This window comes from Phyllostomus discolor, chromosome 5 (genome assembly GCF_004126475.2).
Source record: "Phyllostomus discolor isolate MPI-MPIP mPhyDis1 chromosome 5, mPhyDis1.pri.v3, whole genome shotgun sequence".
Classification (NCBI taxonomy): Eukaryota; Metazoa; Chordata; class Mammalia; order Chiroptera; family Phyllostomidae; genus Phyllostomus; species Phyllostomus discolor.
Window position 1 is genome coordinate 125,352,668 of NC_040907.2, and position 26,835 is coordinate 125,379,502.

The 26,835-nt window shown below is 52.3% G+C and overlaps 1 protein-coding gene across 1 annotated transcript in view; it reads right to left on the minus strand.

Moving 5' to 3' along the window:
• Positions 1–21,068: 21,068 nt before the first annotated feature.
• SLC29A3 (solute carrier family 29 member 3) overlaps positions 21,069–26,835 on the minus strand; it is a 44,342-nt gene continuing 38,575 nt past the window's right edge. Inside the window, exon 6 of the mRNA XM_028514007.2 lies at positions 21,069–26,229. Within this exon, the coding sequence (XP_028369808.1) occupies positions 25,575–26,229 (655 nt within the window). The 3' untranslated portion in view covers positions 21,069–25,574. The remainder of the gene's footprint in view (positions 26,230–26,835) is intronic.

The window sequence follows — 26,835 nt, forward strand, 5'->3', positions numbered from 1 at the left end:
GTGCGCTATCAACTTTCCCTCTCTTCCTCCGCCCCGCTCGGCCCCCGCCACCCAGACCCCGCCTCCTGACGCTCCTTCGCTCACCTCCCGCCTCTCCCAGCCCCCGCCCGCCGGGCCGCGCCTTTGCCGCTCAGCGCCCCCTCCGCACACACGCTAAGGGCCGCCAGTATCCCTGCACCACCGGCCACCCGCCCCAGACGTGCGCGGACCCCCGGGAACGTAGCGGAGCCTGGCCAGGAGCTCAGGGCATGAATATTTCAGTGCTGGCGAAGCTGCCCTCTGCCGATGTCATGGCACTGGCTGCTGTGACAACTCAACGCATCCCCCAAAGGGACACGAAGGAAGCCCGGGTAAATGGCCCCAGGTGCGTGCTGGAGCCGTGCCCCACAGGGCCACCGGCTGTCCGGGAGAGGGGCACACAGAGGGGAAGAGGGCCGGCCAACCTCCCGTCCGCTCCCCGCTCCGCGCCTCTGGAGGAACTGGAAACGCTCCCGGGAAGCCGGGGCCAGAGCTCCAAAGCACAGCTTAGGTGAGCCTGCGCCATCTGTTGGCTTTAAGCGCCCCCTCTCTGCTCTCAGAATCGCTGAGCGTCGAGCAGAGTAGGGCCCCTCTAGTCGTTGGGGCTGCTTGGCTGTGCTTCCCTCCAACAGCTACCGTTGCCAACCCCAATCGTGCGCTCCCATCTGCGCCCTCTCTCCCTCGGTTGAGCTCAAAATGCCTCCAAGGGAGGGACCTCGGATTGGGAGAAACCCTTGAGATCACTTGAGCACCCTCTCTCATGCAGGAGACCCTTCTGCAGCACCTTGAACAATAGTCTCCCAGCTTCTCTTTGCACACCTATAGTGGAAACTTCATGACTTGTCCAGACCGCTGGATTCAGAAGGAGTTGGTATTCAGGGAGTTGAAGAGGGTAGTTCCCTGACCTTGGTCTTTACTTCCCCAGGCTAAACATTCTGAGTTCTTTTAACTGTTTCTCATATGACAGGATTTCTGGACCTGTCACTGTCGCAGTTAGTATATTGACAATAACTGCCTGGAGCCAGTCTCTGGGCTGAAACTTTTCCTGCCTCAACACAGTTTTTCTGGTAGGTCTTGTCTTCATCCTGGTTGTACCATAAGAAAACCAGCGTTAGGGAGGTGAGTGACTTGCTTGTGTGGTAGAGTCATGTATAGAACCTAGAAACTGTTTGACTTCAAAACTCCAGTTCTCTACCATTCATTCTCAGTGGCTACTATGTGCTAACTTAAATAGCTTCTGAGAACATGGGGACAAAACAGGCTTGGTCCTTGTGCCCTGTGGAGCTCCTCTAATGGGAGCAGGTGTTAGTCAACGAAACACATAAACAGGTAAAATGACAGACAGATCAGTGCCAGAAAGAAGCATGCTGTAAGGGCACTTAGCCAAGGGGATCAGGGGAGACTTCTTGAAGGAGTTTAGATCTGAGATCTGAAGGATGAGCAACGGAGAGAGAGAGTAGAGTTTTAGGGAGAAGAAACAACATGTGCAAAGGCCCTGGGGTGGGCAGGAGCAGGCATACATGAGGGAATTGAGGAAGACAGAACAGCTGGAATGCTGAGAGGGTGGGGAGGGCAGTGAGTGTGGGGCTGGAACGGGAGCAGGAGCCAGACGGGTTAGGGCATGTTGGCTTTGACGTGGGTTTGATCTCTATCCCAAGAGTTGAGGCTTTGAAGCAGGTAGTTGGTGTGGAGATTGAGGGGTGGGACTGTCATGATCTAACTTATGGCGGGAAAAATGGGGAATTGGTTTGGAGGCAATAGCTGATAAGAGGAGACCAATTCAATGAAAAATATTTCCTTGTCATCTACTATAGGCCAGAAACTTTTCTAGATCAGGGGTCAGCAAATTGTAGCCTTCTGGTTAAATCCATCCTGCCACCCATTTTTGTAAATAAAGTTTTAGTGGAACACCAGCATGCCCATCCAGTTTGGGCTACTTTCATGCTACATTTGCAGAGTTATGGAGTTTCGACAGAGACTATGCAGCCCACAAAAGCTAAAGTATTTACCAGCTGGATCTATACAGAAAAAGCTGGCTGACCCCTGTGCATCTAGACACTTAGAATATATCAGTGAACAAAACACACACACACACACACACACACACATACACAGGCTCACAAATCCCTGCCCTCTTCCAGCTCATATTTCTGTAGGCTACTCTCCAGGTGACAGAGGCTCGGCTGGGGCACTAGTGGCAGAAGTGACACTCAGGAAATAAAAGTCTACGGAATTGGGAGGGAAGGGGATTCTGGGGTGAGACAGAGGTAACTCTCGAGGAGAGCCCCAGGCTTCTGGCATGTGGAAGTAGGTGGGACAGGGTGCTGCTCCCTAAGATGGGATCTCGGGAGGAGAGCCACTGTGGGGAGATGAGTGAGAATCCCACACGACATGTGGAGTGGGGGAGGCCCGTGCAATGACCGGATGCAGATGTGAAGTAGGAGCCCATCAGACACAGGAGTCTGGAGCTTGAGGGGAAAGGGCAGGGCTGGAGATAAGGTGAGACAGCTCTGAGGTAGTCAGGAGTTTAGACATGGTGGTGCGGCCAGGAGCGGGGGGCTGGGTTCTGAACAACAGACTAATCTCGAGCTGCACGGCTTTGGGCTGGACCCTGGACCTCTCTCGGCCTTGTAAAGCTTCTCTAATCCTAAAATCTTTTTTGTTTCTGGTTTGTTACCATCTATCTCTCTTAAACTATGACTCCCCTAACTGTCTGCAGTCAGTTTACATGTGAACAAAACAGCACCAAGCTCAGGGAGGCCATCAGCCCTGCCGATGCGGGCACCACACCTCTGCTCACAGGCCCTCGTCAGCAGCCACTCTGGTTCCACGAGCCCACTCCGGGCCACACACCATGACAGGAACTTCCCTCAGGGGCAACAGCCCACACAATCCTCGGGTGTGTAACAGGCATGGAATTCAAAATGAATTCGGTCACATAGTGATGAAGAAGCTGACAATTTAAACAGAAGATGAAGAAGTAACCCAGAGTTCAGCAACAGCAGGAAGTTGCTATACTTCCCCTGGGCTGGGGGGCCAATAAGAGGAAGCAGAGTCACCAGGTGGGCCACGCACTGGAAGACAGATGGAACCACAGCGGACCTGTCTGGTGGGAACTGGAAATACCAGACACAGCTCACGGCCGAGTCTGCAGAAGAGGCACCCTGGGTTCTCCCTTCCCCAGCCCTCTGACCTCCCACTAGGGCTCCCTTTGGCTGACCCCAGCCAGAAGCCAGAAGACCCAGAAGCTTGGGGACTGCAGCCTGCAGGGTCGGCCCTGCTATGATACCTAGAAAGCACTGCAGAGGGGAGTGAGGAATGGATCTGAGAGGAACCAGACCTGCAGCACACACCGGGGACATAGGCGTGAGTCACTTCAACCTCTGTCTTTGAGGCCTGGTCCAGGGAGGCGTACATACAAATCAATTATACTCTAACAAAGTAAGCATGCCAAAGCGAGAGGTAGCCCAAAGGAGGCTGGGTGGCGGAATTTCAAGAAAGATGAGCCCAGACAGTCTGCCTGGATACGGGGACCTTGAGGCTGGGTTTTGCTGAGGTGATCAGGAGCCCCAAGGCCAGCAGAGGCAGAGGCGTTCCAGGCGGAGGGAAGAGCATGCATACGGACCCTCCCTGTGGGGGCCAGGGGAGCTCGTTGAACCTGGAGGTGAATAGCAGTCCTGCCACCCTGCTCATGAAGCAGCAAACGGCAGGACCACGGCCATTTGCAGAAGACTCAGAACTGGGAAAAGAGCTAGGCCTCAATCCCCTGACCCAGCACCTTTCTCACTTCCAGGTGATTAATCCCCGGAATTAGCCTTTCTCCCTGGCTGGGATTTCCATCCCTCCAAGCACTCAGGGCTGTCCACAATAGCTCTCAGAATTCTCCCTGCCTGGCTTTCCTTGGAAAGTGTCTGCCTCTCCCCCAAGCACCCTGGGGCATGGAGGAGGGTGGTCTGGATCAATAAAGAGGCACCTCTTACCACCTGTATGGTTTGGACAAATTGCTTAACCTCTCTGAGCTTTGGTCTTCTCTTCTGTCAGTGAGATCAGGAATGCTGGGGCGGAGTGTGAAAGCACTTTGAGGACAGCAGAGAACCACATACAGGTGAACTGCCCAGGGCCCAGCTTCATGCAGCCCTCTCTCCCACTAGGGGGCGCTGCAACCACGACCGCCCTGTCTGGTGTGGACCATACGATGAATCTCCTGACGGTTGTAGGGGTCACAGTGTGACATGGGGTCAGTGTAAAGAGTGCCTCTACCTCCCCTTTTCCAAAATTTAAAAGAGGGAGGTGGGGAGGGGAGGGGATAGGAAGGGGAGGTAGTGGAGGGAAGGGAAGAGGACAGGCAAGTTGATAGAGTGGCTCCTTCCGTATCAGAACACGTGGTCCAGATATTGCCGGAAGTGGCCACATCTCTGCAGCGGTACAAGCTCAGCATTAGCTCTGGGACATTCATTTTAGGATCCTCAAAGGCAGGGATTTTGTCTTTATTTATTCATCTAACAATTATTCCTGGAAGGTCCATCACGTGCGTATAACATGGGCGAGTCTGGTCCTCAAGGAAGCTGCGATCCTGTCGGAGGGACAGAAACAGGTAGTCGGGAAGCACAGGAGGCCAGGGTCAGGTTCAGCAGTGACAGAGGCACCCGAGAAGGGCACAGTCTACCCTAAGTAAGGAGTCTGGGGACAACTTCCAATAGCAGGGACCACTCCACAGAGCCCTGCAAGACGCGGGCACCTGGCAAGAGAAGACCAGCAAGAGCATCTGAGGTCCAGGGGACTGGATGCATGCAAAGCCACGGGGGCCTCAAACAGTTTAGAGACTTTGGGTAGTGCGGTGGTTGGGGTGGACCAAGGACACGAGGCAGTGGTGGCACACATGTCTTGACAGATGAGCAAGGGCTGGGCCGTGAAGGACCTTGTGTGCCACGCTTGGGCCTGGGACCTTGAGACCACTCAGCCAGTGACACTGAGGTGGAGGGAAGTGGGGTGGGCTTGGCGGTGAAGACCCACAATAATGGCAAAGCATGATGAACTGGAAGGTGGAGAGGCAGGGACAGTGGACTGTCCCAGGGTGGCCCTGGGCTGGCATCTGGGAAGCAGGGACGCCTCTCCTTCACTGTCGTTGTAACCCCCACACAACAAGTGGTCAGCGGGCTCACTGGCACTCTCAGTGACTGAGGAATGAAAGGAGGGAGGAAGGGAGGGAAAGAAGAAAAGAGGGGGGATCCAAATCCGCTATTCTAAGCCTGCCCAGCTTTTAAATCACCTGGGAGTGGACTGGATTCCGCCTCAGCACCCATGCGCCCCCCGGGGAGCTCTCTGCCCCTGCCTCCTTCCCTGGGAATGGAGGTGAGGCCATGCGTGTGATGCAGAGCCCCTGAGATAGAACGCAGTGGACGTGGGTCTTCGCTGGCTTGTCAGAGCCTCAGTTTCCTCAGTTGTTTATGGTGCGCTAGCCCCCAGCTTCCCTGAACACCTCCCAAGGTTGCCGTTCAGGGTGGAAGAGAAAACACACAAATCCAAGTGCTTTATAAACTGTGAAAACAAAACAACACTCCCATTCAAATCTCTCTTCCCCACGAGGGTCGATTATTATTTTTAAAGCATATACACGCCTCTCCTCTGGGTGTCCTCCATAACAGCTTCCCTTTCCCACCTCACAGTGAAGCGCAGTTGCCTACTCCCCTTTTATTCCCATCCCTGAGCTGGTGAAAGCTGTTTGTTGCTTCCTGCCGGTGTCCCCAGCCCACTGGCCCTCTCCCGGGGCAGAGCCTGCCACCATAAACCAGACACGTGTGCTCCTGAGTTTGGTTTGTGGGCCCGTGGAGCCTGGCACAGCTGTGGCGGCTCAGCGCAGCTTGTGAAAGGACAAGGCTGGAAGGAGAGCAAGGTGGGCTAGGGCCACCCGGCTGCGGAGTTGAGGGCCCCTGGGGAGGCCCCTGGATCCCCACCTTAGAGGTTCACCCCTCCCCCGTGAGGCCTGAGGAGCCAGGCTCCTTCCCTCGTGTTCCTGCCCCACTCCCTGCTCCCCTCGCATTATTTATTTATAAGGTGTTCATAGCAAAATGAATGACAAAAAGTTAGAAGCTAATTAAAGCTGGCACAGATTGGCACACGGGGGCATGAATTATGCATTGGTGCAGAATGGCGCTTGGTGGCAAGGACTGGCGCTAAGTGCCCTGCGCTCTGGTAGGAAGCCGGCATGGGGCCCCCAGCTCTGCCAGGGCCTCCCCCCCGCCACCCTGCCTCTCCAAGAGGCCCTCCATCCAGGCCCTGCTGTCTTTCTCTGGAGGCAGCTGGAGCCTTGTCAGCCACCACCTTACAAGGAGAGATTTCTGTCTGCACGGCTCAGCACCTCCCAGCGGGCAGAGACGCCAACACCGTAATCAGAGGCTGGACGCATCCCACAGAAGCACGGCTCATCTTCTCCCCGCACGTGCCTGCTGTAGCCTGGGCACAAAACGGGCAGAGCCGGGCTTCTGGAAGGGCGTGGGGGAGAGGGCCTGAGAGCCAGCGAGCTTCTCACCAGTGAGGGCATGGCAGAGCTGGAAGATACCTTCCAAAGACCGGGCGGCCCCCACGGGGCCACGTCTTCACAGATGGAGAACCTGGGGCCCACAGGGGGATGGGCTCTCCACAGAGCTACACAGCAAATGATAATAACAGGGATAATCTTTCCAGCATTTATTTCAAACTGACTTTGTGCCAGGCACTCTTGCAAGTGCTTTGCATGGATTATCTCACTCAATCCCCACATGAAGGAGACACTGTAATGATCCAATCTGACAGATGAGGAAACTGAGGCAGCACAGACACGTAAAAGCAGTTTGCCCAAGGTCACTGGGGCAAGGTCTGGATTAAACTCTGCGCCCAGGCCCTGCCCCTCTGTGTCCCAGGGAGTGGTTCTCTAGCTCCTGGAAGATGGGGGGAAGGGGTGGGTGTAGAAAGAGGATCAGAGAACCAGGTTTGATTGGACTGGGCTGACATCTGGACACGGCAGTTTTGAAAGCTCCCTGTATGATTTCAATGTGCAGAGCAAAACCAGTAGTCTGGGGACAGGGACAAGGGGTAGATTTTGACCCTAAAAGTCATAGATGTGGGTTCTTGTCCCGCCACTCTTGACTGTATGGGCTTGAACGTGTGGCCAAACCTTTTGGGGCCTCAGTTTCCTTATCTGTAAAGTGGGGTTAGTAAAAGCTTGGACCCTGAAGCTGGGCTGTTGGGTTTGATGCGAATCTTGGCTCTGCCTCTTGGGCAGGCTCTCTAACTTCTCTTTGCCTCAATTCACTCCTCAGTAAAACGGTGGCACTGCGATTACAGCTGTGGTAACCACTGAATGAGTGGACACACATAAAATGGTACCTGGGAGCCATGGTCCTGGCTGTCCCGGGACAGGGGACCTGGCACCCCCAGGCCTACAGGGCTGTGGGCGGGAGTAAATGAGGACGGGGAAGCTGTGTGTGCTGCAGGGTGCCGGGGGAGGTGTCAGGAAGAAAACACTGGGCCTCCTGCCTGCCCGTCCTGGGCCCCGACCCCTTCCCTCTGCGCACAGGAGACAGGAATACGTTATCATCTCTGACACCACAGACCAAACAGGCAAACGGCTGTCCTCAGGCTGGTATGTGCTCTTCCTGGCGACATTCCGTGTGCATATGGAAGCATATCGTTTCTGGCTGGGGGCAGGGGGAGGGGAGAGGGAGACATCTATTATGGCGCACTTCTGTACTTCTGAATTTCAAACCATATGAATGGCTCAAATATAAAAATAAATATAACGGGTATGCTTCAGGCAGAAGGGAAGTGGTCCCAGATGGAGATTTGGATTTCAGGAAGGAAAGAAGAGAAATAGAAAGAGGAATACGGGTAAATACAAATGAATCTTAGTTGCATAAAACAATGCAACTGATGTTTAAAATATAGAGAGAGATTAAAATTCACGACACAATAGCACATGAGTCAGGAAGGGGGTAAATGGAGTTAGAATATTCTGAAGTCCTTGCATCGTCCTGGAAGTGGGTAAAACGTGCCTGTATGGTAAACATTAATAAATCAAGGATGCCTGCTTTATCTCTAGGCTAACCCTAGAAGAATGGTAAATGGATGTCTAACTAACCAGCCAATGGGGGGAAATGGAATAATAAAGTTGTGCGTGTGTATTTAAAAAATTATCCAAGGTTTATAAATAGTCATACTTGACATATTGTTCTATAACTTGACTTTCTCTTGAAGCGTGTCCTTGGAGCTCTTTCCACATCGGCACACAGAGGGACTGTCTCCTCCTTTAGCCTGCCAGCACGCATCCCACAGAATAACGGTAACAACAGAGCATGAAGCTGAGTGCTGGGCCCTTCCAAACCCAGGGCCCTGTGTGACGGCGGGTCACCTGCCCACAGAGGCAGCCCTGGCCTGCAGCGGGCAGTGCGGAGAGAAGCTGACGTCCCTGGGTGTGTCTGAAGCCTGGACCCCGGGGCGGGAAGCAAGACCTTCTCTCTCCGGGCTGCCAGCCCCCCACCCCAACCCCGGCCCCATCACACGCACTGGAAAACTCAGTGTCCCGTATGGAGAGAGGTGGGCTCGTGGTCAGCGGGTCTGCTCACCCACCTCTGGACCCTTGCAGTCAACCCAGCACAGTCTTCAGAGGACGGGGCTCCCATTTGGTTTAGTCTGCACGTTGCGTCCTGCTGGGTGCAGATTTCCTCGGGCCACCTCTCTGAATCACATGCAGTCATGAGAAAGCGGTTTCACTTCCAGTTCTGCTGTAGTCTGTGTAACCACACAGAAAAGCACATCTCTGATTGCACGATTACAGCTTTAACATGTGAGAATGCCCCTTTCTTGACCTAGAAGGGATCAGACCTTCTCTTGCAGGCAACTTTGTCTGGCCATATTTAATAGGATAGTATTGTAATTGTTGTATTTAGTTTTATAGTTCTCTTTCATTTATTGCAACTAGTACTGGTTTTTCGTCTTTTAGGGTGATGGTAAGTTTTTAAAAATAAATGAGTTGGAAAGTGAGGATTTAAAATTTAAATTGAGTAACAGTAGAGTTGGCACAGGGAAAGGCCAAAATTGGTCAACATGTTAGGCAAATGGCTGACATTGGAAGTCCCAACCTCAAGAATCAAGTGGGAGCATTACTGTAGCTTTTAAAGCCCCCAACCCTCTCTCCCTGAGAAATCAGGCCCAACACACCTTTCAAGCCTCACCCCAAACTCTCTTCCCTGTGAAGCCTCTCTCTCAGCTGGCCAATATGCAGAAACTGGAGGTCGGGACAAGGATGTTCAGTGTTGTGCTCTCCATGGTAGGGGACTGGTTAAGGGGACCACAGCTTGACTCATCTGTTCTACGAGCCACTCTGCCACCTCCTGGCCTAGGCCCACACTGTCCTGTCTCCTGTCATTGCCCACTGCCCTCTCCTGCCCATTCTTCAAATCCCACCACCTCCAGGAAGCCTTCCCTGCCTGCCTCCAAGACCCCCAGGTCCTCCTCTAACCCTCAGCATCCTCACTATCGGGACAACTCAAGTGTATGTGGCATGCAATTTTTAGTGAACTTTTAATATTATGTCTGTTTGTCTATCTTGCTTCCAACTAATCATAAGCTCCTAGGAAACAAGGAACAGAGTATATCTGAATAAGCTTCAGGTGGAGGTCAGAAGACCTGGGATTCAGTTCTGACTCTTCCTCCCTCTGCCTGAAAGACCGTGAAAGAGGCCTTTCCCTCTCTGAGCCTCTGTCTTCTCCTCTAACCATGAGGAGGGAGTTCAAGGCCTCCCAGGATCCCTCCTGCTCTGAGGTCTAAGGTTATTTTGTGCTTTTCATACTCTCCCTACAGGAGTAACAAAAACAGATTTTACATCTTAAGAAGGCTACATTTATGATCTCATTTAATCCTCACAACCACCCTGCGAGAGTGGTACCGTTAGTGTCCCCATTTCACTGGTGAGAAATGGAGGCCCAGGAAACCGTACCAGTGAGGTTCGGTCCTAGGTTACAGTGCGGTATAAACAAACCCTGGGATCTCATGGCAATAAACAGGTACTTCTTGCTCCCACACAGTGCAGTGCTGGTGGCTTGGCTTTCCTCCAGGGGGGACCAGGGGACCTGGGGTGCTTCCCTCTTAGAGATGTGCTACCTGAAATTCACGTCCCTGTGGCCACACTCAGGTCACTGCGGCACAGCAAGACAGGGACGGATGAGGTCTATAGCTCTTAACTGCCTTGGTCTGGAATGACACACATTCTGTTCCCATTTCCCTGGCCAGAACCTATCGGTCACGTGGCTCCCGCCTGTCCATGGGGGGTTGGGGTGGGGCTGGAATATACGTTAGTGAGCACTAAGGGTCGGCAATGCAGAAGCTAAGGGACTTGACCAAGGCCACGCAGAAAGTGGCAGAGGCGAGGATCTGAACCCAGACAGCGAGACCTCAGAGCCTTCTGCCTGACCACTATCCTGTGTTGTCTCCAAGGAAGTAGCAGGCCACAGGGGTGGGTGACAGAGGCCAGTGGTGATGGAGAGGGCATGCTGTGATGGGCTAGCGTAGCGGTGCACAAGACTAAAAAAAATGGCACTGTCTGCGGAACAATGCTAACAACAGCAGATCCTCCAATAATGTTTCATTATAACATTGATGAGATGCCATAAGAACTTAACTTTTGTTATATCAATTAGTCTGTGGCAAGTTGGTTTTGTTACATGTCGTTCCACTTAAAGTTCAGAAGTTACCGACAACTAAAGTGAGAACTCACTGTAGCTCCCATCTGCTGAGCTCCTGCAACAGGCCATAAAATGTTCTATCTGATCCTCTCAATATCCTGGGCATATAATCCACTTTCACTCTGCAGATGGAGTGAGTGAGGCTCAAAGAGGTTGAGCAAACTGCCCAAAGTCAAGCAGATGGGAAGCAGACGGGTGACCCGCAAATTACCGGGGAGGCTCTCATCCAGGGGCCTGCAGAGGGCTTATAAGGAAGGGTGGGGATTGAGGCATGAGCTCCCAGCATGTGCCCTGCCAGCCCTTTACTGCCAAAGGCAAATTAGAGGTTGCGTGGGGAGAAAGAAGAGCTGCCCCAGGAGCATCCTGAAAACTCCAGGGACGGGCTAGTTCCCCGGGGCTTGACTTCCTGAGGGAGTCCAGGTCTGCAGTGCGGGTGCCACCTAGAGGCCGAGTGCTGAGCTGCACATTTCGCCCTTCCTGGAACCCACCTATTTCCACCCACCAAGCCCTGCTATGAAGGTAACAGGGCTCCTTTTACAGAGATCTGGGGGCAAAAATATGGTGGATTGGTGCCTGCCCTTCATCACCTGCTCCACCTCCCCCAGTTCCCCTACCCCTAGGCATCCTAGACTTCATCTTCCTAGATTTGTTTCTGTAACAAATATTAACTGATGGGCCAGGCACCCATATAGGCTCATTTGGGACTGAAGCCTAGATTCATGGGTTTCTTATCTGCTTTGCCACCACCTGGCTGTGTGACCCTGGGCTAGGCACTGCCCCTTCCTGAGCCTCTGCTCCCTCCCTTGTAAAATGCAGGTTACAACTAGCAGTAACATAGCAGGGCCTGGAGTCCAACAAGCCTGAGTTTGGACCCCAATTGTGCAACTTCCTTGCTGTGTGCCTCAGTGAACTCATCTGCATAGTGGGTTATTGCCCCTTCATACCTCTCCAAAGAGCTTTACTGTCAACACTAAATTATTACTTATGACAGAGGGACCCTCCAAAATGGAATTTATTTATTTAAAAATTGTGTATTTATTCTTACATGTTTAAACTTCGGTCACCTTCAAAGTAATTTCCATTGATGCAATATACCTGTTGAGACTTTTTTCCACTACTCAGAATGATTTTTGAACTTGTCAATTTTGATGCCTTTTAGTGCTTCTGCTGTTTTTCGTTTCACTTCTTTGGCATCAGCAAAATGTTTCCCTTTGAGGACTTTTTTATCCAAGGAAACAAAAAAAAATGTTGCTCAGGGCGAGACCAGGTGAATAGAGAGGGTGGGGCACAGAGGTCATGCCAGTTTTGGTTGAAAACTGCTGAACACTCAGTGTGGTGTGGGCAGGTGTGTTTGTAAATCAGCCAACCTGAAATGGGCAAATGCATTGAGTCTTCAAAAAAAATTCCTGAAGCTGAATGCATCCTCTCAAAACAATGCCAGCTGGCACACTGATGCAGATGGGTTCCTAGAACACTCACCTAGCAGAGGAAGCCTGTACTACAGGGGCCCACCCTTCAGATGATAATCGCAGGGTATTTGTGGGGAGCCCCTTTGTAGATGTGTAACACAATATATAAAGTACCTGGCTTAGACTCTTGCTCCTATCCTTAACCTTCTCAAGTTTTAAAACTAGAGCTCAGGTCTCAGGGCTTTCCTACCCTTCTCCCTAAGAAGGGTGGGGCTCAGCCTCCAGATGTCCACACTCTGAACAGGGACCTGCCCACTCGCGCCAGACCAGGGGATGCCCAGGAGCCCTGGTTCCCAGAGCAGTGCTCCTGCCCCACGTCCAGTTGGTACATGGGGAGGGCCCCCACCTCCTCCTACAGCCACTTCCAACTTCACAGTGGGACTCAGGTCTTGGGGATTCATTGATGTTACCCATTGTGAATGGTGTCCGTTCCCTGGAGTTGCACATTGTATAACCTTAATGGCTGGTCATGGCAGCCCCAATGTTGAAATTCTCAGTAATTAAAAACAACCACACTGAGATACAGCCCCACATGAGCCAGTGGGCGGCAGGAGGAGTAGGAGGCAGGTTCCATGCAGCTTTAGAAGATCCCGAGAACACTGTAACTCCAGCTGAGCCAGAGGCCCAAATCTTCTGAAAGCTACACACACTCCTGCCACATCCCAATTGGGGTGGGAGTGGCTCCAGCTGTCAACACTTACAGGCCTAGAGTTTCTCTCCTGGGGCCTCTGTAACATGGGGTGGGGGGGGGTGCGTATAATTGCTGGCTTGTTTACTTTGTCTGGTTGTAAGATAAAGAAAGATCTTGAAAGTCCTCTGTCGGGTCCTGTTCAGAGACAAGCGTGCCTCGGGGCTATTGCGGGTTGGGCTCCAGACCGCTGCAATAAAGCGAGTCATTGCCTTGTTGTTGTGGGGGGGTCTTACCTTCAATTTATAAAAATCTCAGTATCTGTGAAGTGTGATAAAGCAAAGCATAATAAAATGAGGAGGTATGCCCGTAGTAATTCCTGCCCCCACCTCACCAAATCCATTCACTCATTTACTAAACACACACAGGCTGGGGGGGGGGGGGCAATGTCTGGCACATCAGGTGTCTGCTGTAGATTTGCACGCCTCGAGGAGAAAAGACATAACTAACACCTTAGAGAAGGCACCAGAGCCTCCTTCTCCTTTCTCTGCCTCCACCTCCTCCTGGGAGCAGAATAACCTACTTATTTAGCACTTACTAGTGCCCTACACTCTGCTCAGCCCAACACATACATATATCATGTGGTTTAATCCTTTCAGTAAACTCTGAGAGGCGGGCACCATTATCTCCACATTAGAGATGAGGAAATTGAGGCTCAGAAATTTTCGCTGTGAGTGGAGAAGGCTGGATTCAAATCGAGATCTGTTCGGCTCTCCCATGAGATTTAATCCCTGAATTATACTGGGAAAAAGCAGTCACTCCTGAGTGCTTCTTATGTGTCATGGGAAAGCACCTTGTTCTTTTATTTTACTTAATCCCTATACCAACCATAACAGATATATTCACCCAGTTTTACAGATGAGGAAACTGAGGCTCCAAGGGACAAGGGCAGCTCCAGCCCTTCGCCTCCCATCTCCATCGATGCTTTGGAAGTCAGACAGATTACAGTAATCAACTAATGCCTGAGTGCGACTCTAAAGAGGAAAAGCCCTTATTGAAAGTGCTAAGTAGGATGATTAAGTCGGAAGGTGGAATTAGCTGCGCAGGGGGAGGAGGCTGCAGTCCTGGGGAGAGGATTAGTAACTTGCTGCCCGATTAAACCCAAGTCTAGCTGCGAGGAAAAGAAACTGAGGAGTTTACCGCTCCACGGTGCTGCTCCCACGAGAGAGAGTAAGTGACTGTGAGCCTGCAGGGCAGCAATCACACCCCAGGGTCCACGGGATGGACGGGGGGGGCAGCAGTCACAGAAGGCAGAGTGGGTCCCAGCGTCCTTTGCCTTTCTCCCATTCATTTATCCATCAACAAATACTTACCAACCATCTGCTAGGTCTCAGGCACTGTGGCTATAGCCAAGAACAAGAGAGAAAGCTCTCGTGAAGCTTTCAGCCTAGTGGAGGGAGACTGATGTTTACCCATAATCACATATCAAGGAATTGTTCATCTCGTTAAGTATAATAATGGTATTATGGTTGCATTTTATTAAGGGGCCCTAATTATTTACATATACTTACCAAAAGTTATGTACAGATGAAATGATTGGATGCTTCACAGTAATACAGGGAGGAGGCAGTGAGAGGGGGCAGAGGTGGAAAAGATCGGCCCTGAGTTGCTGATTGTTGAAGCTGAGTGATGGGTGCACAAGAAAACACAGCCACGTGCTGTGTTTTCTTTTGTAAATGTTTACATTTTTCCATTTAAAAGTGTTTTTAAAAATAGAGGCAAATAAGTCATTATAATTCATGAGGAGTGCCATGAAGGAAAAGCAAACAAATGTGGTAAGAAATCATTGCATTAAAATGAGTGACAATTGCTTGCTGAGAACACAGACCATCAGGTTCAAAACCACCCAGATTTCAGCTGGGGAGTCAGGGAATCAGTTTTTGGCAAGGCAAGGCATTGGAGCATCCTTAACCTAGGCTCTCCAAAATAATCCCTGTCTCTTCCCACCTTGCAGCGTGAGCTGACAGTGTCCTAGAGAGAGGGCACTACCTTTCAGGCATCACAAGCAGCCTTCTGACGGACCAGGGTTCTGGAGAATCAAGAGCAGCCCCATGTTCCTTCACCATTGTGATGGACGGAAGAGGGGGAGGCCCCAGCTGCAGACCTGCACCCCCATTGCCCACGCCTGTGCCATGGTCTCTGCCGCTGGCCTGCCATGGGCACTGCATCCTTGGAACACCCTCAGGGCAGCGGAGCAGGCCTCCCCACTCCACATATGAAAAAATAAGGCTCTGAGGGGTTAGAAAAAATGACCCAAAATCAGCAACAGAGCCCAAGATTGACACCTGTGCTGCTGTCCGTGACTAGCCCCTACCTGTTAACACGGCCAACATTGCTGGATCACTGAGCGGAGGGCGGGGGTATTAATGTCACCAACTCGAGTCCATCAGTGTTGAGGACTGCTTCCAAGGGTATTAACTTTTTGGCATTTCAGTTCACTTACTTGGCAGCCCAAGCTTGCACCACAGCCATAAAGCCCTACTAAACCCATTGCTAGAGCCCTCCCCGCGGAGGGCCTGTGGGTGGAATGCAGGGTGTGGAAGGGAAAAGCAGAGAAGCATGCAAGGTAGTTTAATGTCTGGTTGAAGGGCTTTAATGGGAACTGAAGGTCAAGAATGCCTTTGTGACAGGCCTTAGCAATGTCGTCATGTAGTCACATGTTTTGTAAAATTAGCAAAAGTACTTTGTTGTTATTTCTTTTTACATTCTCCTCAAGTATTCTTTTTGTGCCTAATTTTATATTTATAATTTGTTATTCATTCTCCTAAAGAGGGCTCCTCCAACTTGTCTAAGCCTCATTCCCCATAAAGGCTGGACTGGCCCTTGTAGGCAGGCCTAGCAGAAACACAGACATAACGTTTACTGAATTGAAATGACTGTTCACTACTTGACTCCTTAGGAACACAAACCACCTGGGTTTAAAACCACCTAGATTCCAATTCCAGCTCTGCTACTCTCTAGCTGAGTTACTGCGGACAAGGAGTCTCATCTACCTAAATTTCCATTTAATAACGTACAAAATCGGGACAGTGATCACACTTTCCTTACAAAATCAAATGAAAAACAATAATCCCTATTAAGAGCCAGGCCCAGAAGTTAAATGCTCAATAATATGAACATCTTCTTTATTATTAGTTCCCATGGCTTATTCTTGTTTTTTATCATTTGCCTTATGAACTCTTCCCTCCAAATTCAGATAGGAGTGAAGGAACTGGAGACTAGAAAAGGCAGCTTTCTCTGGGATTGGCAGGTCTGCTCACTATCCGGCTTCCACACCGGCTCACCCAGTTCCACCGGCCCCGCCCCCTGGCTTGGCCTATGGCCCCGTTGCTGGGCAACCACTGCCCACCCCTGCGCGGGGATTGGCTGTGAGGCCTGTTTCCCAGCATGGCCAGCGGCTGCCGGAAGCCGTGCTCGGCCACCTCTTTCGTGGTGGGTGGCTGGTGCAGCTCCGGAGAGATCAAAGTGGACAACAAAGAAGTAGCGCCGGGAGAGGTTCACGGCCGAGTTGAGCGCCGCAGGCCCGGTCTCGCAGCGCGTCACTGGGCCGGATGACCTCGCAGGGCTGAGCATCCGCCTCAGCTCGCCAGTCGTGTCGCAGCAGAGTGCGTGTCCGTCCAGTAGGAGTCCCAAGAAGACGTGGCTGAGGCCCGGAGGCAGCTTGGAGCTTCCGCCCCGGGCGGCCTGGGTTTCTCTGCACAGCCCGTGCCACGCTGCCCTAGCTCTGGGCCCCGAGGCCGGGAGGTCCAAACCCACCTGCATCTATCCCACCAGTCAGCCCAATTACCTTAGATAGAATGACCTCCGGAAGCTTCTCTGCCTTCCTGGTACTGATAACAGCAATAGTGACTAATACTAAGTGACATTGTTGACTGTTCACTTTTTACTCTTGATAAGCATTCTATTATAGAAGCTTTCTGATCCTAAGAGATTATCCCCATTTTGGAGAGATGAGGAAACAGGCTCAGGGAGGGATGTAATTTACCTTAAGTCATGTAGTCCACATAGGGCCAGATTTCCAACCCCGGGCTGTACAACTCCGGAACCCAGGGTTATCCTAGAGGCTTCTTGGTGAGGAGTGATGAGAGGATGTTAAGTCATGGCTAAGGGCCAGACACCTACTAAGCACTCAGACAAGGTTGGTGAGCAAATCAAGAGTTACAGTAACAAGTGATAGTAATGTCTGCATTAAAGAGTGATTTGGCAGAGACAGACTGCTTTGTCCACTTTGGACAGGCTCAGTCAGAGACCTAACCGCCCATTCCAGAGTTTCGAGTCCTTAAAAATGTTGAAGCTGCTGTGTCTTCTACTTCCTCCTTCTTTCTGCTTCTATTTTACCCTTTCCTCTCTTCTCTGCTAGTTCTTGCTAGCTCCAGGGCTGAAGGCTTTTGCCTCTGATAATGGCCTGCTTTGTGTAGGAGTTGAAAGGGAGCAAAGAATAACTTTAGAAGTTCTCACTTTTATTAGCTAAAATAAAACCAGTGAAAACACCAGCCACAAAAGGAATGTTAGTGGGGCCTGAAGTTAAAAGGGGGCCTTGCCAAGTCCCTAGCCTACGAGCAGAACAATCTAGTCTTCAGCTCTGGTAGATGTGTGTTCTTCCTACATGTCAGCGGCGCTCGCTCACTCTGGGGCCTGGGGTCTCCTGCCTGGGTCTATCTCCCTGCCTCTAAAATGAGAAACCTAATGACAGTTGCCATATTCACGTGCCACCTGTATTTTTTTAATTTTAACTCTGTTGCTTTACTTACAATTACTGTAAAAGGCAAACTGTATATCATTAATGGAAAAACAGTATCACCTGTCATAAATAGAAGGCAAGAAACCATAAAGAGAAATGCGAATAAAAATAAAACATTCTTCTCAAGCCTAGCAGGCAAGACCTTGACCTTCAGCCTGTTCTCATTTTGTTGAAAAGGAACAATAGCAACTTTTAACAAACTGCTGAAGACATTCCAGCACTAAATTGAAAGTTTCTCCTGTGGGTACTCAGAACTGAAAGAGCTGAGAAGGGAGAACTTCCTCGTGCTGAGATTTGCAGAGTTCACTGCCCTGGCCCATAGCACCCAGTCACGTGGCAAAGTGCCAGCAGTTCACTTTCAATCCTAAGAGAAACAGTGGCTGAGAACAGTTCATGTCGTCGTCTAATATCTGGTGTTCGCTCTGATTCTCTTAGGGTCTGTGGGGCAGGTGGGTAGCAGAAAGCACCCCCTAGTGGGTCCACCTCTCCCCTCATATTTTCCTTTTCTATATAGAGCTACCCCAGGCACAGGCGAGAAGAAAAGTTTGGCAGAATTTGATGTGCCCAAAGGCTATTCAACCTCTGCTGTCCCGTCACCCCAGGACCTCCCAGGACCACAGGAGGCGAGTGGGACAGGGCAGCTCTTCCTGTCCTTCTTCTGGGACAAGGGAGGCTTAGCCCATAGAGGCAGCAACCCCTCTTCCATTTTGGAGTCTCTGCACTGCCAAAGGGTGTCTGAATAAGGGGACATCAGGAAAGGGTTTTACGTGGGGCAAAATGTGGATAATGACACCATCAGCAGCAAGTCTGGGGAGAGTCAGAACCCAAAAGGGCCTCAACTCGTCGTGTGAAGTTGGTGCCCACATCTGACCAATTGACTTTCCCCTCTGCCAGCTGAGGGCCTCGCCCCCTTCCAGGATGGGGGTCCAAGAGACACCACCCTCCCTACAGCTGTTCCCTGCACAAACGCTGAGGCACCCAGGGCCTTCCCTACACCTTCAGATGGAGCCCATGGCTTTCCTTAGTGTCATCTAGTCCACACAGCTTAGGGGTGACCATGGTGGCTGCAGCACAAAGCTCCATCTTCTTGCCCTAGAGCAGCACCGGTGCCCTTTGTCTGGGAACACCTGAGGAGGCAAGGGGGTCAGGCCAGCTATCAACCAGTCTCTGCCATGATCTGTCCTGGGTGTGCCCCTAGTGGAACAGAAATGGTTTAAGGGAGAGAAGAAAGGGAGCCCCTGAAATCTCTACAAACTTCTGCTAATCCTGGCTACATTTCCAAATACAGCACAATTTGGATATTTAGGACGACAGAGGAGAGGAAGTAGGAGAAGAGACACAGATAAAGGGGAAAATAAGAGACCCACAACTCAAAGGAAGTGGAATTCAAACTGCTAGTAAGAGAAAGGAGCATTTGCAGGCCCAGGATAAGAATATAAATGGAGGCACATATACCACGTTTCCATATATGCTATAAAGTAAGTATGTTCTTTCTTCATATGCCTTTCTAACAACCTGACAGGTCAGGTTTGAATCTGGAATCTTCTGACTTAAGAGTTCTTCTCTGGAACATCATGGCTCAGTCCCACATCTGGCAAGAGCTCCTCTGCACACATGTGGGTAGTCCAATGCATATGTCCAAACTCCGCATGACTTGCAAATATGAACCTGGAAGTGCCCTTGGGGGATGGACCTAGGAAAGAGGCTGCCCAGGCCCTGGGTTGCAGGTGTGAGCCCATTTAGGCAAGAGATTTAGGAGTCCCAAGTACCCAGAGCATGGTCCAGAAGGGGGAAGAGGTATGAGCTCCAGGCTGGCACACCTCCTTGGTCCTGTAGACTCCTTGCCCCATGGGACGAGGTACCAGTGGATCTGTGGGTAGTTTAATAACAAGAGCTAATACCTTGCGTGCCTTTTGCAGCTCCCAGGTGAGGACACCGAGGCTCAGAAAGGTTAGTGATTTGCCCAAAGTCCCCCAATTGTAAGCCCTGTACTCTAGCTCACCCCTATTTCAAGAATTGAGGTGACTAGTTCTTATCCAACGGGGCAGAGCCTGTGGGTTTTGAGCAGCAAAAAACAAGGAAAGGGAAATTTCCTGACACCCTCACAAGAGACCGTGGGCTAGCCACTGAATAACAGCTGGAGTGGCACTAACAGGTGTGGCACATTTTGTTCTTCATTTGACTCCTCCCGCCCCTTTCCACACAGCTTTGTGCGCAGCAGGCAAGGCACTGACACCCTCTGGAAGACGACTCTGACACAGCAAGGCCAGACTCCTGCATTCTTTGCTCCCAGAACGTGATTAGAAAATGCAATTTCAGTTTTTGTTTCAAAAAGGGTTGTAGTTTGGTAATGGCTCATTTCCCTTTTTGAATCTCAGCAAAATGAAAACCAGTGACCGCCACCTCAGCAGCCAATGAGCTCCAGAGAACAGGTAGACGGTGTGCCCCGGCCCCTGGCCGAAGGCGACCGGCACCCCCACCCTGCTGTGCCCCAGATAGGAATGCCTGGGAGGGAGGGAGACTGCAACTCCCACTTCCTGAGCTCCAAGCTGTGGGCTGGGGCTGACTTGCCCTCAGGCCTTACCCTTTCTTACCTGGTCCCCTCCGCCCTTCTCACCTCCCTCCTGAATATTTATGGTGAAAGGAGCAGATGGTAAAGATGCAATTGAGGAGTAAGCCACTGGGTGCCTACCTTGGGGGCTGGTGGAGAGGGTGAGCTTGGTGCTTAAAGTGCAAAGGCTCTACCCTGAACCTGTGAACGTTTTTGAAAACAGGGATTTAGTGCCCACAGTGCGTTAGCTACAGGGTCCGGCAGAAGTAGGGCTGCGGAAGTGTGGTTGGTAGGGTAATAATATGGGTGTAATAATTTATGATAGTTTCAATTTGAACAGTTCACCTAAAATATCATGTACTGTCCTTGAGTGTGATATTGTTATGTTACAGAATTACATGCTTATAATTTTGTAATAAAAAAAAGGGTATTACTTGTGCCGGACCCTGTACTTTGAAGATTTTGGAGCACTAGTCTCTCCCTGGGCCAGATGCGAGCCCCTGACAAGCCCCGGTCGGCCCTTGGTGGTCTAGCACAGTGGTTCTCCAAGTGGGGCCTGAACTTACAGCCTTCTAGGAGCTGGCAATTAGCGTGGAGCACACACCAGGCTCAATTCTAACTGTTCTATGCATCCCCACCATATCATTTAGTGTACACAACCAGATCCGAGACCAGTGCTACAACTGCCCCATTGTCAGAAGAGGAACCAGTGTCAGGTTGAACTTGCCCGTGGCCATGCGGCTAGAAGTGGTGAGAGTTCAAACCCAGGCTGTGTGGCTCCAGAGGGCAGACTCTAGGAACCACTAGGGGACACAGGAGGATCTGTGAGCCTGGCCACATGCTCATGATAAAGGCAGCATGGGTATTGGGGTGTCCATTTTTTCCAGCTGAGGCTTAGGAAAAAGTGGCTTGCCCAGAGGTCAAAGTTAGGGACGGAGCTTGGTGTGGGGTCTTGGATTTCCAGCTTTCTGCCCCACGCACTCTGCCCTAGGTCAGCCGTGTCTGGGCAGGACCCAGGCAGGGGCCTAGGCATCAAAGAGCAGGCATCAGAACTGGAGGTGCTGGCCCAGGCAGGCACTGGGCTGGGGGCAGGAAAGACGTGGGTACTAAGTGCTGGGTGCAGGCTACAGCCTGCCACAGGGAAGGGGCTGGGCACTGCTAGACTGCCCAGGTGGGAGAACACGTTCATTAAGGGTCTGCTACATGCCAGGTACTTGTATATACAATGTCAGGGTTCATTCAATCTTTACAACAGGCCTGAGAGGACACTCATTTTAGAAATGAGAGTGTCAGCAAGACTGGCCAAAGTGACCCAGCTAGGAGGTGGCAGAACCAGAATTCCAACCTCGGTCTGGGCACCTGAAACCTACAGCTGTCTACTTCTCAGCCCCACGTTGTAAGTCTGGAGTTCCCTAACTTTGGTCAAGGGCACTTCTTGTGGAGTGCACAGAGCTCGTGGGTCAGCTGTCTGGAGCCTTGTTGGGCAGAAATCGTGCCCATCTTTATTGCTATTCTTTGGGGTCAAGTCCACTGCAGCCTGAAGTTGAAGTCCTCCTCTCAGGCTGATGCTGCCTTCACACCTCCCAAGTGCAGACACATGGGTGGCAGCAGAGGGTGCCCTGTGCCTCTGAGTCGCCCTGCTACGACGGCTGTGAGCCCTGGGGCAGCTGTCCTGTATGGGCTGGGCAGTGGCATGACTGGGTGTGGCAGGCTGGCTCAGTGGCACAGCAGTCACAATGTCAGGACTTTTTGTCATGCGCTTTAGATGAGGAAATATGCTCAGGAAGGCCACATGACTCACACAGCTGATGCCAGGTGGGTCTGGGAGCAAGGCTTCCGTACCCCCAGACCGTTCTGTCTCACAGCCCTGTGTCCCAAGACAAGTCCAGCGGCAGCGGCTATGCTGGGCGACCTCAGCAGCGGGGGCTGGTGTGGGACCAGGAGGGAGGGGCCCGGAAGCAGCCCGAGACCCTGTGCCCAAGGAGCGGTGCGAGTGGGCCTGATGTGGGCCCTGGATCAGGACCCATGGGGGTCAGTCCAGCAGGGGGTCCAGCCAGCTGCACTGATCAGACCGGGCCAGAGCCAGTGCCAGGGTTCTGGGGAAGACATTTTCTCAGCAAGAGTCCAGGCAGGCCATGGAGCGGGGCACAGGAACAACAGGTGCCGAGAACCAAGAAGAGTCCGAGTTCAACTAGGGGAGCGAGAGAGCAGGGTGGGTGGGGCCTTAGTTTAGGAAGGTCAGGTTTGACTATTCTGTGCCACTTAGGAGCTGAGTGACCTTGGGGAAGTTACTTAACCTCTCTGGGCCCTGCTGTACTCACCGACAGGCAGGGGAAATCATGCAGATGAAGCACTCATCATAGGGTAGCACTGGGCAGGCTGCCCTGGACCCTGAGTCTGTGGCCACATGACTATAGTCCCTGCCTCCACCTGCTGGGGGGGCTGAAATTCCTCCGGGGATCCTGCTGGGGTCTAAGCTGGGCGTGGAACCAGACCGACCTCAGTCAGCTGGGGGTGGAGGGGGCAGCAATGACTCTGCCGTGGGCAAACTGGGCACCGACAGTGCTGCCACCAAGGAAGTGATGATGGAGAAACGGATACTAGGTCTTTTCACTTCGAGAGCCCACAAAGTTGGGATGAGCACTGGGCCTTCGATTAATGTCTGCTGCAACAAAATCTCTGTTTTACTTGGAGTTCTCTACAAAAGCATTACGTGGCCTCAGAAGCCTGAGGACCGAAGGCTTCCCTGCAGGGACCTCCTCCTACAGCACACCCAAGCCGATGGATTAGGATGCCCCCGATCTTCCTGGGGAGCACTGGGTCCAAGCTGGCAGAATGAAGGGTCGTTACTAATAACACCCACCCCTGGCTCAAGTCCCATCACGCGCCCAGTCACATAGGAACTGGCATTTTCTTTAGAAGTACTGTCACTCACTAGTTGAAGAGACAACTAACTTGGCTGCCTCTGACTTTGTTGAATAAAAAGAGGAAAGTGGAAATGTGTACGGTCTGGAAATATGCAAGGGCGTGCACTAAAAACTGCCACTTGGATTGAATGCGAGAATGGACAAACGCCACTTCACAGGGAACCCGCAGCACCACCCACGCACACAGCCTGCCCACTTCTCTCGCTGGAAAATCCTCTTCTTTAGCAAGTTTTGTTCACTCCCCAGAACATGTGAGCTAGTTCCACGAGCCTGCCTGGGTCATGTGAGCCTGGAGACCCACAGCAGCCAAGCCCCAGGAGCGGCTGTGACAGTGCCTCGAGGACAGGGCGCCTGAGCTCCACCTCCTGCTCTGCCTGGAGACATACTTTTATCTTCCTTCCTTGCTCCCAGGGGAGGAAGGGCCCTTCGTGAAAGCCCACTAAGGTGAGCAACGGAGAGCAGTGGGCAGATGCCTGGTGACCCCTCCCACCAGCCAAGCAGCTGGGCCCTTGCAGCTCACAGCAGCACCCCCGGGGAGGGGGCACTGCTTGGGGTCCAGTCACCTCAACTCTCCCAGCGCCACATCTCCATGCTCGCCACCCTCTTCCCTCCACGCTAATTTCAAATCATTTCATCAGCAGACATCTCCTCTACTTCTGAAAGCTCTCCCCCTTTAACAAGGCATTTGAGACCCCTACTGTTCCTTCTCTGTTGGCCCCAGGGTGGTCCACGTCTCTGAGCTCAGAGACTGCTGCTTTACTTTAATGCGGACACACTGCCCATTTGGAAAGCCCCTGAGGCTGAAATAAGTCACTAGCCAGACGGATGTCCCAAGTAATCAACAGCACTCAAGTTGGTGAAAATTTCGAGGGGGAGGTGTCAGGCTCCTGAAGGTGGAGGGGAGAGGGAAGGACTTATTTTAAAATGCTTTTTAATATATTTTTTAGGTATCAATTTTCAAGGGTGTCCTCTTTAGTTCTCTGGCCCAAGAAGGGGAGTGTGCACCAGCCTGAGGCGTTGGGGAGTGTGAGCTGCCGCCCCGTGGATGGCCGACAGCACCACCCCCCATCTATTCGTCTGTCTGCGGGGCATCACAGAGCCGAGGCGCTTCAGAGTAGCGGGTTCATTTACGGCTCTGGGGGCGCCACTTCTTGGGGACAAGCTCTTCTTTCTGCACAACTCTTGAGGAAGAACTCTGGGTCTGACCTAGTTCCTTTCTCTCGCTGATTGCCAAGCCAGCCTGCTCCCCCAAGGAACAGCCTTGAGGAAGCCTTCAGGGACCTGAGAACCACCTAGATGATTGCTCAGGGCAGGTGACCGAGGTGACCGAGGGCAGACACCGAGGTCACCTTTTGAAACAACAGCTTCAAAAGAGACAATTACTCAGGATGAAGCAACATTCTGTTGACCAAAGCTTCAGAACTCTACTGACCTCAATAACAAATAAACTAGGAAAGTGGAGGGGCTGGCAGCCCCACCCTGGATGAGGCCCTGAGCTGAATACCTTCTGCCCCTCCATCCACTCTCCATCATCTGCGCCTGCTCCTTGGGGGTGGCTCAGGCCACAGGGACTGGAGGAGACTGAAGGAGACGGGAGGGAGAAGGAAATTCACCTCTTACAGGTCGCAGCAGGTTGGAGGAACCCGCTCCTCGGGGCCCTGCACTCACTCTTCAAATATCCTCACAATACCCACTCTGAATACTCTTTCCTGCCAAGACCCTAACACAGACACTTCGTTAAACGCCCAAGAATTTACTATGCCCTTGGACCAGTGACCATGTTGTAAACATCAAGTTAAAAGACGCAGCCCTACCCAGGCCACGGACCCTTTAAACAGCCCTATTTGAAAACCCAGGCCTGACACACTTGGTCTCTGGGACTGGGAGACCTCCTGGAGCCCAGGTTTCAGGAAGGAAGGTTCCCCGGAAGACCTGTCCTGCTGGTGTTCCAATCTGGTTGGTGGGTGCCCTCTCACCCCTGGAAGGAAGTGCACAAGCTTGGGTCCTGGCCCTGGTGGCTGGCCATCCCACGGGGACTTCTGTCCCGGAGGGACCCTCTGGTTAGGTAGAGCATCCTGCTGCCGGCTGGAAGGAGCAGGGCTGGGGTTTGGCACTTACCTGAGCCAAACACTGGCAACACAGCCCCTAGGAGGCTGTAGAGAAAGGCGGGAAGCAACCATCAGCTAGGACAGTGATACCCCGCTTTGTGCCTGTGTAATTATGCCTTATTCCAGTGTCTCTTGGAGAAAAGTCTCAGGAGTGTTCTGTTGAAGTGTCTGGAATGTTTCTGCCTGGCACCGAGACAGTATGTGTCCCCAGCTCCCTGGGGAGACGAGGCCCAGGTGTGCTCGGCCCTCTGCACTGAGGCCAACTCCAGACCTCTCTGCGCGTCACCTGAGCCCTCCCGGCAGGTCCTGCCCCTCTCACTGAGCTCACGCCAACTCTCTTGCCACTGACCCCTTCTAGATGAGATGCACAAGCAGGGCAGAGCAGGCCGAGCCGAGTGCCAAGCCCACGTACATGTAAAAGGACATCACCACCCCTGTGGCCTCAGCCAGTTCCCTGGACACAATCTTAGGTCCATAGATGAGGGCCAGGGTGCTGAGGTAGCCATTGCTGAGCCCCAGTAGGGAGCTGAATAGCACTGGGTAGATGTCGGACGGGAAGACCACCGACTGCAGGTGGACACGGGGCTGGAAGTTGCAGAACATGAAGAGGGGGATGAGGCCGGTCCGGAGCAGCACGAGTGCAGGGAGCACCTTACTTCTGGGCCCCGGCACCTGGACCCAGGCTGTGATCTGCCGGCCACACAGGTCAGCAAAGTTGTACAGGAGGAAGGCGGTGATGGGGATGAAGAACTTGGTGGTCCACGGTGAGCCCGAGTCCTTGTTGAGGGACTCGATGTTGGTGGAGATGGCGGGGAAGATGGCGCTGGTGATGAAGAAGAGGTAGGCGACACAGAAGCCCAGGCCTGCTGTCCTCTTTAGGATGGGGCAGAGGGGTGGTGTTGGGGAGGAGCTGGATCTGGGGGCCACCAAGGGGTCACTGGGGGAGTCCTGGAGTGGCGGTTCTTCTCCAGAAAACACGTGGGGCGGCCGCACAGGCCTCATGTAGTACCTGCGGGGAGAGAGGCGCGAGGTCAGAGCGCCCCAGGAGGATTTCTGGGGACGGGGGGTGGGGGACCTTTAGGCCCAGCGTGGAAAGCCCAAGCCCCGATGGCCTGCAGCCCCAGGAGGCTCTCGGGTGATATACATGCTGCAGGGAGGTGGGAGGAAGCTGGCGCAGTCCCTTGCCCGCTTGTCCTGGTACTGGCCAAAAGGCCGGGCTCCACCCAGCCCGCCATTCTGTGGTGGTGGCCGCACCCCGAGAAGGGTCAGAGGAAACTGGCTCTGACCGAGGACGACGTGGTGAGCCTGCAGTCCAGTCTCAGCTCACTTGCTTTTTGTTTTGTTTTAGGGGAGAGGGGGTGGGCATAAAATAGCATCTAAAAATACAATTTTTTAAAAATTGTATAAGTAATACATGCTTGATGCAATGAACCCAAATAACACTGAGGAGAAATGATGGAGTAGAAGGAGAACTCTCCCCTCTGGTCTCTCTCCACAGAGGTGCTGACCATTAAAAGCCTGGTGTATACTGTTCCGTGCATGCGCAAACACCCTGTACCGCCCCACCATTATGTTTTTAAGCAAAAGAAGCATGAAACATACATATCATAAAACT